Here is a 12,095-nt window from a genome sequence, read left to right as displayed (position 1 = left end):
TGTTCTACTCCGATATGGGGTGCTGGCTTTGCAGGTAGCAGGTCAGCTCACTGCGCCACAATGACAGCACCATGCACCATATTTTTATTCTTGTGTTTAAAATCTCTCAAAATATCTAACCTCTTACAATATTTTTCTACCACTTAGACTATGTGCCCTGTTTATTGAATAATATAATTATGAATAGGTCAACTTCAAAATAACTGTAGAAATTTATTGAATTGAAATTATTCCATGGAAAATCTTTTGGGCAACTCCTCACATTAACTGAGCTCAAATTTAGTCCTCTAGTTTTATAGATGGCTTGGTGTTTAAATTCAGATCTATTAAAATAAAGTGACTTAGCATTCTTGGCCAAAATTGATAAAAGAATCTGCTTCTCTGCAGAATGGGCTGCCTGATAATCAAATGTGAGCATAAGTGTGTGCTCATGAGTAGGAAGTCACATTAGTGCTCACTGTGAAGGTCCAACTTCTTTGAACTTTCATTCAAATGTTCAAATACCAATTTGTTCTCTGATGTATGCTTGGGAACAAAGGCAGCTCTAAAAAAAAGGAATTAAAAAAACACCAAAACAAGATGGTCTATGATCAAAAGAAACTCAGGTAAAATTAAGGTCTATAGACACAAAGTTGTATTGTTGCCCTTGCATGAACAACCAACATAATCTAATGCCATGCGCATATTGGGAAGAAAGTCTACTCTGACCCCTACATAAAACAAATCATGGCTATACACAGATCAGTTTACTTATGAAGTTGCTTTTTATGAAAAACTTGGGCAAGAACTGAATTCAAGTAAGAACAGCCTCAAAAGGCCCACTGAAAATCATTTTGACACCCTAATGTACAGAGAATTCTTTGCTTTATGGATTGCCGACTGAACTTCAAAGTAGTTTGCATTTTATGGTCAGTTTTCATAGTCTTGGCCCTGGTTAAATTACAACTTAACGAAACACTGTCTAATACAATTTAAGAAATACTGTCTTCTTCCAGTAACATGCAAACTCTCTAGGAATTTGATGCTTTCCGGAATAATCTGTGCTTGTTACATAAGCACAAAGATACTTTTTCAGAGCAGAACAAAAGAGATTAGATTCACTTTAGTTTAAACTGTCTAAAGAGAATGTTCAGTCCTGGATTTGTTAATAGCTTTGGTATAAATCATGGAAATAGAATCATGCATTTTTATTAGTCACCCAAGAAGCCTTTGAGTTTCAGGTTCTTCTTGAGAGCGCAATTACTGTGGCTCTTCTTTCAACAACTTGGAAAATGTCTTGGCTGATTAGGAAGTTAGTCATTTCACATCTTGACATCTACAACAATGCAAAGTTTTAAAACCTCACAAATTACACTTATAAGTAACAGGATACATCTCTAAGATGAGAAGCTCAAGGATTTGTGGCGCCTCTTTGTTCTCCTTAATCCTATTTTCTTGAGTGTTGGATGTTTTGTAAATATCTGCATTTGAATCCAAACAATAAATATTGTCATTAATTCTCTAATGTGGCATAAAAACATTGTTATTTTATATGAGCAGGTTCTGCCCTCTCAGACTTAACCTTCCTTCAATGATGACGTTTTCTTTCTCAATCAGCCCAAATACTATCGTTGTCATTCAGTTTAAAAACCTATAGCAGCGATAAACATAAAGTATTGCCTTGTTCCAAAAGGAGTGATAGAGTGGAATTTGACCAATGCCCCTCCAGTCCTCATGTTTTGGAAGTTGTTTAGCCCTTCCTGTTTTAGAAGTTGCCTGGGCCATGGTCACAGACATCCCCTGAGGCTGTGCTTTTCCATTTGTTTTGTCCATTTAAGGATAACATATTAGGAGTTTTGCTAGTGAGAGGTTAAAATAAATAACATTCAAGAGCACTTTCTCAAAGCTCCTGTACCGACCACTGCCCTTCCCCTGGCTTCCTCGGTATCCCTGTGACATGACGTGAAGACTGCAGGGTCAGCTTCTCAGAAATAGGCAGCATCTCCTGTGTGATCCTGGAAAGAAACAAAAACAGAAATATGCCTCTCTATTCGTATACAGTGAAAAGTATCCGAAAACGTTCGGCATAATAAAGGTCCCTTAATCACTGTAGAAGTCAATTGGCCTGTGATATTTCACTATAAAATTCACAATAAGCCGGCGCCGTGGCTCAATAGGCTAATCCTCCACCTTGCGGCGCCGGCACACCGGGTTCTAGTCCCGGTTGGGGCGCCGGATTCTGTCCCGGTTGCCCCTCTTCCAGGCCAGCTCCCTGCTATGGCCAGGGAGTGCAGTGGAGGATGGCCCAGGTGCTTGGGCCCTGCACCCCATGGGAGACCAGGAAAAGCACCTGGCTCCTGGCTCCTGCCAGGATCAGCGCGGTGCGCCGGCTGCAGCGGCGGCCATTGGAGGGTGAACCAACGGCAAAAGGAAGACCTTTCTCTCTGTCTCTCTCTCTCACTGTCCACTCTGCCTGTCAAAAAAAAAAAAAAAAAAAAAAATTCACAATAATGTTAGGGTTACTCGGGAGTAGAGTGGAGGCTCTAAGCATGCTTTCTGCCCAGCCTCTCCCATACTGCAGTATTGTTCCAGGATAGATGGACACAGTACACAATCAGGTGACCCAACAATTAAATGCCATATAGTGAGGATATCACCTGAATTGTTTTCAATTTATACCTCTAAAAAATACATTGGGGTAAAAATTAGTAGTGTGATTTTACCATTCTATATGTCTATATGTTCATTGGTTTAGTGAACCCCAAGGTATTAGTAATTCAACTAGGCAAAAAGGAAATGAGAGAGAGAGAGAGACACAGAAAGAGAGAGAGAGAGACACAGAAAGAGAGAGAGAGAGAGAGAGAGATCCTACTCCTCTTGGTCCATAATTATATCTCATATCATTTTCATTTCATATCATATTTACTTCATCCTTTTTCCCCTACCAGAACAGATAGATATTATTATATTTAGTTGGATTTCACATTTTTATTTTACTATGACAATTTCACAGTGGTAATGAGCAAAGGCATACTTTGTATGAGAGATGAACTTCAGTAGCCATAGTGAAACAACATAGTGGGTGAGGAATTGAGAGGAACACATAAACACAGGCGAGTGGTCAAAAGGCACGAGTGAGTGAGAGCTCTGGCAAAGACAAGAGAGCCAGAAAAATCAGCTGCTGTTCTTCTAAGAGACTGGAAAAAAAAAAGTATATTTATCAAAAGACTTTCTCAACAAGTGATCATGACAGGTGATTTAATTGCAACCCTATCTCTACTCATCCATAAGGAATAAATATTAAGAATTATTAGATGCTAGAGTGCTAATGTGTATAAAAATTGTGGATGCTTTATGTGGGGGAACTTTATGTGGATATTTAAATACAGGCAGGACAGCAGGGGTTAAACATCTCTTCAGAGCTCTTGGTCTGAAAAGGTTTGCTTCCTTGTAAGAATGCCCTTCCTCTTTGGTTTTAGGGTATGGATAAATATACAAGACTAAAAATGGACTTAGAGAAAATGCCATGGAAATAACTGACATCTCACGTGTAATCAAATACACAATGTTAAAAACTTTCCTCTGAGAGAAGCACCATTTTTAATGTATTACCCTCAGTTGCAAAGCACAATTCAACTTCATTAGGAAAAAGTACAGTGACTGATACTAAAACAGAAGCAGATTTTGTAGTAGTCATTTACTTCTCTGTCTGAAAAGCAAAAAGAGACAAATCTCATCTTTCTTGACTGTGTCTTCAAATTATGCATTAAATGTATTACATATTCCCTGGTAATGAATGGACATAAGGTGATGGCTTCAAAAATATACCAGGGGACCTTTTAAATTTCTGGAAGAGGACACTTAATAACCAATGGTATATTCCAGTTTAAAGGACAAAAACATTCATATAAGTGTTTTCAAAACATATAATTTTTAAAAATTAAAATTCTTCTCCACACTCTTCTACTAATGGTCACCATAAACAAAAATATAAATTCATGATCATAAGATCAATAATGATTGGTTGAACTTGAAAATAATTTTAAGGTCTGTGCACCTTATTCAATCCTTATTTAAATAAGACTAATGTTATTGTGATACTAACTTATTGCTACACCAAAAACAAAAATAAAAATTCACCTTCATGATATTTTGTTCCACATGCTCGTGAACAAATTATGCATCATTTTTTCCCTACAGGAAAACTGAAGACCTTAATAACAAACCCTCCAAGGTCAAAATGAATACAGGTATGCTGTCTCTGCTAGTTAAAAACTCTTTAGTCTTGCTCTATAAAAATCATCATTGCCCTCAATCATTAGTTTAGCTCTCTGCTGATCCTAAATTGATGTTGGGCTTCTGATTAGATATGTAGTCTAGAGTCATGAATTTATTTCTTTGTCTTTGTGCTCCAATCTCACAGTCATCAAAAGAAGAATTTTCTGTCATCTTACTCCCTTTTTCTCCAATCAGATTTGGAAATTAATTCCTATGAATGCTAAGAAGATATTTACATCATTTGTATACAGGCATTTGAACTGCTTCATTCCATATAGGCTAAAATTCTTAGGCAAGTTGCTCCAATGGAAAATATTTAAACTTTGCCATTCTATAAACTTTCTATGTAGACAAAGTTTGCAAGTGGAATGCCAAAGCTTTATATAAAATCAATTTAATTAATATGTAGGCATAATACACATCTAGTCATAAGCTTTATATTTTTAAGTGTGCTAATAGTATTTCCAAGTAGCCCAACAACATCATTGTTCTGAACTCTGTATGAATCCAGAATTAATCTTAATTGTAAATATTTATGATACATTCTATGTATATATGAATTTTTTATAATAGAAATACTTTGGTTTATAATTTTACCTCCTCAAACCCCTAAATTTTTATATACAGCATTAAATGGGAAAATACTTCCTCATTGAAATGCTGTCATTTGTGTTCAAATGATACCATTTCCTATCTACAAGGACCCCTGGGAAGCTGTTTTAGTCAATTGCCCCATAAGCAGAGGAGAAAAGATGACTCAAGATATCCTCTTATATCAAGCTCATTGTCTTTTTGCTCACACTTATTATAATCAACATACCTAGAGGGAGGATTACCAACCATTGATGAAACTAATATCTGACCCCTAGGCCAAGTATAGAGACATAGGCCAAGCGCATCCTCCGATGCTGCCCCCTGAGCAGAGACCTGCTCTCACTGACCTCACAGGTGCTACGTTGTCTAGATCTTGATGATGCAGCTGACTCATAGATGTGTAGAGCAGCAGGCAAGATGAGGGTTGTGAAGATAGTCAAAGGGTGTGAGGAAGACTTAGAAACCATGAGAAATGAGAATCCTGGAAATGAATCAATCCGAGGCATTTTGACAATTGGAGATGTGAGCATTAGACCTGGGAAGTGAAATAAGAAATATTATTAGGCAAAGGAGACTGAAGAAAACAAACAGAATGTGGAGCCCACAGCCAGAGTAGGGTAAGCCATGTTGTGGCACCACAGTTACTCCAGCAGAATGCCTACATCAGGAAGTTACATATACTGATTGTTCCGAGGGAGCATCTTGAAGCCTGAAGTTGAACATGACTTCCCAATATCCTTCATTTAGTTGAGTAACTTTTAACTATTTATTATTTCTATTATGAAAGAGGTGTGTGTGTATATATATATATTTGATTGTACTATATATACTATATTTATAGCATTCAAGATATTCTAGAAGGGATATTATTCATGTAATTCAATTCCTATTAGCAAAGTAGGCATACAGACATTGGTAAATTTGTTTGAGTCTCTGAGTGCTTGAGCCAAGTTACTGCGTAGTGGTATGAACATAATCCTTTAAGGCATCCTGTCATCGCTTCTTGGCCTTTTGGCTAAGATCAAGTGTAAGGCATCCTGTCAGTGAGCTTGACTCTGGAAAAAGTGCTGATTTCCATAGGATTATTACACTTATATATAAATACATGTAAAATATGATATTCACAATTATGCATGAAAGTGATGAGAAATGACTAAAACCCTTTGTTTATAATTCCAAAGGAATACTATGTTACTATAAAAACATACCACTTTAAAATGTATATGTATATATAAATATTGCTTGAGTAAGCTAGAGACTTTGCCACTGTACTTAGAAAATAGAAATTGGTTCCTAAATAGAAAAGAAGCAAAATTGGCCTTCATTATCCACCTATCAAAAATTAAAGAGATATATTACTGCTTAAATATGCATGTATCAGTCACCAAGATTTAAATATCTCTTTTAAATTAGGGTTTTGCTTTGAGTCGAATGCATAATAAATCTGGCGAAGGAGAATGTGGTTCATTGCTCATAGTGGAAAGCTAAACCATGTAGAAAAATAAACAAAATAAGTTGTATCTCTCTCCAAGAATTTGTGACCCCTGTTTTCTAAGACAGATCTCCGCTATTGAAGAAAGCAGAAAGACTTCAAATAATTCACTGTCTGTGATCTACCCATGATTGTTTTCCAGCAGTAGAAATAGTTTCCCAGAGTCTCATGGCACAATGGAAGAGCATTGGTGTCCTAACAACTTAGAAACCACTTGACAAAATAATACACTTAAATTAAAAGAAAAACAATGATTTAATTTCATCTTTTATAGCCACAATTACTAAATAGTGGTATGAGCACTCCTGTTGCTCGCTGAAATCATCTCAGACCTTGGAATTAGATTGTATATGGACACTCTCATTTACTGGCCCAAAACGATTTTTAAGTATACTCGCTTTTTTTTTTAATCATAGCAACATTACAAAAGCTGTTTTCCAAAAACATGAAGTCATCAAAAGGAATACAGCACCAAGTCTTATGTTGAAATTGAACTACCTCAAGCTAATAGTTCCTGCAGTGTCCAACAACATCACTCTGCTCTCCTCAAAAATGTGAAATATCCCCCTACAGGTCCGTAAATTCACCGAGGTATCTGGAGGCGTGTTGGCCCTCAGTTGGAGCATCATCGATTTGACCAGTGACCCTGGATCTTTTCTTTCTGGAATTTCTACTTTTACTCCCTCTTTTTGTTTCCAGATATTCAAAATTAAAAGAACTAGGAAATAAAATCCACCTTAGAGCACTGTTAGTGTTCACTTTCAACACTCTTGCCTATATACCCTTTTGAGGTCAGTCAATAGCTACTCAATACCATGTACCCACTATCCTTACCTCCACTTCAGCAGACATATTTGTGTCTCATACCTGTTTTTAGTTTGTCTAATTTGCTGAAATACTATTGGATTTTGTGAGTTTCTACCATTGTGCCTTTCTCTTTAGTTCTTACCTACAGTGTGTAATTCATTTGGCTTACCTTCTTTTTTTGTTGCTCAAGTAAATTTTCTGGTTTAATTACTTTCGATGTGAGGAAATTGTTAATTTAGAAATTATCATATGTTGATATGAGAAGCACTCACCAATTTTGATATGCATTGATCTTACTATTTTTAACACCTTTAGGAATAATTTACTCATATTTTATTTTAAGCATCTTTTCTAATCTAAATTCTCTCATATGTAATATACCAGATTTTTTCCTTATGAATTAAAGAAAAGGTAGAATTAATATGTGACAATATATGATCATGATGTTCTCATATTGATGATTTTACTCATATTATTTGTCTTTATTATCATAACTTCCAAAAGACTTATTTGAATTTATTTTGACTTAATGAGCACAATGACAGGAATGAAGAAAACTATTTATTGCATATGTTATATTAAAAAGGAATGTGAAAATAGAACGGGAATCTACTTATAACTAGAACATTCACCTTCCAATTTTAGAAAGACCTGCCTTCCAAATTTAGAAGTCTAAATTTCTGACATTAAAGTGACACGCATTTGCACTTAATTCACTTCCCATTGTGGTTTGAATAATTGGAAATATATATCTCATGCTACACATATTGTTCAAACATATGAAAGCAATAAATTACTCTTTCAACATCATTTAAATGCTATATATATCGATATTCCTTGATTTTTATCAGTCTATTTCCATAACTCTGGTTTCTCTTCAGATCATATAAGTCTTTTGCCTTTTATTAATAATAACTGCAGACACAGAATTCCATAATGCCATGTGTGTTTTATAAATCATGTCAATGTATCATGCCTATGTTAGTTAAAAACTTTTACTGTAAGAATACTCAAGCTATCTTCAGAAATCTCAATATCTACAATGCTGTAAAATCTAAATGAAAGATAAAAAATTATCACACTAAATTTTAATTTGAAATAAAGCTACACTGCTTGTAGATTAGTATGACTTGAATTTAAATAGTGTAAACAGAGTTAAGTTCTGTGCCTGGGTTCTCATTCAAGGAAAACCATAAAATGTTACTTACAAAATCTTTTGTTGTTTCACTAAGGCACTGGCATCTATTTCTGAGACAGACTGTTTTTTTTCTTTTGTTTTGCTGGTTTCAGTTTGGGGGTAGGTATGAAATTTGCCGCTGTGTCCCATGGTTACTAATTCCGACTGTTCATCTTTCTCATGGATGTCTGGCACATCTCACTTAAAACGCATGATGTTGCATGTGCTTTCCTTGTTGCCTTGGCCTCTGCTATTTCATTTTTTTGCTTCCAGATAGCGGTGGGTGTGCTCGCAAACGTGCCGCCATGTCTGTTACGTTAACATCTGTGAAGAGAGTTCAAAGTTCTCCAAACCTATTGGCTGCAGGTATAATATCACTAACTCACAGAATGTCACACTTGAATGGCTTTACCTGACATTTCTCTCTTTCCAGAATGAGCTGGTTTGGATAAATCAAATAGCTGGAAATACCTTTCAGATACCCCCAAGAGTTCTTATTTTTCTTGTCCCAAGAATAGCTCTGATCCCTCCTGACTGTTCCTGTACTAAAAATAAGAAGTCAAGAAAATTGATATCTTGTAGAAAACATTTTAAAAATCTAATTTAAAACAACAGTCACTTGCCAAAAATATGTTGAGTAACTGCTAATAACTATTTAAGTTTCTGTTACCTCATGAACCAAAGTAACATAATATTTCATTAAGATAATTCACATGCTCTTTTTGTCAGTTTCTGCCTAAACACTATTGTGGAATAGGAACACAAAGGATCAACAAGAGGGATTTGTTGGAAATTGAATCTTAATTCCCTTCTTCACCAAAGATTGCAAACAGAATTTTAGAATATTAGTTTTGAATAAGACTTTACCCTTCCTTTAATCCAATCAGCAAAAATCCTTCTAATCTATGCTTTAAAATATACCAAAATGTTGACTAATTAAGAGTGACATGCACAGATACAAATATACTCTAGAAAGTATTTGAGAGTGTGACATTTCAGTATTCACCAACATGGGTCTCTTTATTTGCATTTTTAAACTTAGTAGGTAATTTATATAACCTTTCTTTTTAAAGTAATTTATTAACTACTTAATTCTTTAGTTTCTTGGAGTCACAGCAAATGTATGATAATTACTACAATACAGTTCTCATAAATTCTCATGTTAATGTGATATTAATACAAATAAAACAGAACCAATGTAGTTCAAACATACACTTCTAAGAATATAGTGATGGGTTTCTTCATAATGTCTGTAATGATTTACCTAAGCGTGCCAGCAGCATCTGCATCAAGAGGAGAGACAGCAATGGCAGAAAATCCAAGCAAGCTAGTGAGGCCCCCTGTCTTTAGCTCTAAAATAGACCCAGAGCTTCTGCTGACTGCTTGGTTGCTTGGTTTGATTCTTGATGGTTAGTTGCAGATAGAGGTTCCTTATTTCCTATGTAGAAGATAATAGGTTTGGGAGCAGAAGTAAAAAGGGGATAGAGAGTCTTTAAGTAATTTTAATTCTCACTGTGCTTATCACAGTCTCTTACATGCATACATTTAGCAGTTGATTAAATATTCAATTTCACTTTAAAGCCCCTTTGTCCTAAACTACCGAGATCCATTAAGCAAAAACCAACTTCCAAGTGAATAATGCCACTTCCATCTACCACCCCCAACACACAAACGAATGTCAATGTCCAAGTATAAATTTTAAGTCAGGATGTTCCATAATATATTGAGTTAAAAGAAAATACAGGTTGCATTGAAATGAATGTAGTGTCATCTCATTGTGGTTTAAAAATGTATTTATACATATTTGCTCATGAGTATATGAACATGAAAACATGTTAGAAGGTCTACAGACATGTTTACATTGGATACCTTATGGAAAAAAGAAATCAAAGGAAGAAAGAAAATAAATAAAAGATGGGGCTCCTCATGTAATTGAAACATCTCTGCCATGAATATTGTTGATAAGGTAAAATGCCAGTCCAGGTTTCTCAGGTGTGGACCACTGATGCACATGCTAGGAAGTGGTACAGGCTACAAAATGCCAGCTTGTTGTTGTTTATAAAACTACCTATAAAGGAGCAGTGTTAGATTGAATTAGACATTGCCATTTTGGAGGGCCAATGACAGTATTAGCAATGTCATAGCATTTTATTTGATAGAAAAGTGTAATGCCTCAGAAGTATGGCATATTCTTCAGTAGCAAGAGTATGTAATAGCTCTGGGCTATCTGACATCTTACATCACTGGAGTAAGATTTCTAGAGAATGAAATCTCCTGAATTTTGGATTTACTTGTGACTTTAGAAACAAACCTCTTGTGTCAATTAGACCCAGAAGAGATAATTTTCAAAGAAGGTTTAATTACATTTTAAGGAAAGAAATCATCATCTTTTATGCCTTTTCTGTACTAGCTTTCATAAAGACTTACTTGAATCATATAAGAACTTACTTGAATCAAAACTTACATGAATCAAAAAGGAATTAACAAATATTTATTGAATTTGATATTACTGAAATGCAACAGCTTTTACATAAAGATGAGACAACTTCCATAAAAGATTCTAAGTCTCTTTTGCTCCCCTCCTAGCCCAGAAAGTCAATAGAAGCCAGCAATTATTGGTCCCCCAATCAGCAATCTTTCTTTCCCTTTTACTAGAAGTCCCTTTGGACAATTCATCACAGCATATGCTGATATCTGAAACCTGAGCTAGAACCAACACCATGACTATAAAGAAACAATCGAAGTTCACTTTATTCCACAGAAATACTTGGCAGTGCCAGTGAACGTGGCTCAGGGTGATTGGCTGCAACATAGGAATCACTGCATTAGAGATAGGAGCTTGCCAAAACCTGCCTGTTTTATGCCCTTAAGAAAATAAGTCTGCCATACCTCAAGTTTTCTTCTTAAAAAAAAGAAACAGAATTTGGTTGTAACGTTCCTACCTCACTGAGAACTTAATCAGTTTCCAAGCTCACAAGGATTGTCAGAATTAAATGAAGGTTAATGAAGGAAATTCCTGGAAAGGCCTACTGCAGTACTTAGAAACACACTAGGCGCTCAATTAGTTTACTTGCATTTAATTAATGGACTTAAATAAATTCTTGCAAGGCACTTGAACTTGAAACAAGTTATAAGAATTAAAATTATTTTCAAGAAAAATATAGATGATGGTGTCAATATAGTATAACAGTTAAAAGAAATTTATATAAACCCTGAGAGCGGAGATTATGATATGGAAGCTAGGGATCAGAAATAGCCACATAACAACTGTGATGTTAGAATCATAAAGTTGGAAAGAAGTTTTGAGGCACCCAGTCCAATCCCTGACACCAAGCCAAGAGTATCCTGAACATTTTTGACAGATACTCACCAACTTGTGCCTAGACACAGGGAGAGCTCATTGTACTTGTCAAGAGCGTTTAGAGTTCTTAGTACTCAAAGATCCTATTTATGTTCACATCCAAAACAGCCAGGGGAATGGTAAACCATCCTATGTGTTCATTCTCACGTTTTCAGGGGAACAATGACTGTGGATCAAACAGCACTGGAAACTAAGGACTCGGATGCCTAGAGTCCTACTCTTGTCTTTTCACAATCAAATGATTGTCAATAATGTTCAAGATTTGGGGCAAAACCATTTTCCCCATCCATCTGCTGAATTTTTGTTTTTGTAATGATCTTCTCTTTACTTGATGTGGAACTGGGGTACTTTCTGTTATCTGCTTCAAACCACACACATCTTCCCTTTCACAAGTTTTCCTAGCAGAA

At 35.5% G+C, this 12,095-nt stretch overlaps 1 protein-coding gene across 47 annotated transcripts in view; it reads left to right on the top strand.

Moving 5' to 3' along the window:
* SORBS2 (sorbin and SH3 domain containing 2) overlaps nucleotides 1-12,095 on the top strand; it is a 232,794-nt gene that overhangs the window by 117,670 nt on the left and 103,029 nt on the right. For 21 of the 47 annotated variants that reach the window (XM_070068380.1, XM_070068379.1, XM_070068413.1 and 18 more), the window contains 2 exons: nucleotides 4,180-4,229; nucleotides 8,601-8,693. The exons of 12 other annotated variants lie outside the window; for them this stretch is intronic. In XM_070068380.1, coding sequence (XP_069924481.1) covers nucleotides 4,220-4,229; nucleotides 8,601-8,693 — 103 coding nt within the window. In that variant the 5' untranslated portion in view covers nucleotides 4,180-4,219. Of the gene's footprint in view, nucleotides 1-4,179; nucleotides 4,230-8,600; nucleotides 8,694-12,095 lie in introns of those variants that run through there. 14 more of the 47 variants (XM_070068415.1, XM_070068402.1, XM_070068388.1 and 11 more) reach the window with 3 other exon arrangements.

This window comes from Oryctolagus cuniculus, chromosome 2, assembly GCF_964237555.1.
Source record: "Oryctolagus cuniculus chromosome 2, mOryCun1.1, whole genome shotgun sequence".
In the NCBI taxonomy this organism is placed as follows: domain Eukaryota; kingdom Metazoa; phylum Chordata; class Mammalia; order Lagomorpha; family Leporidae; genus Oryctolagus; species Oryctolagus cuniculus.
The sequence above is the reverse complement of the archived record's forward strand: the minus strand, read 5'-3'. Positions and strand labels throughout refer to the sequence as shown.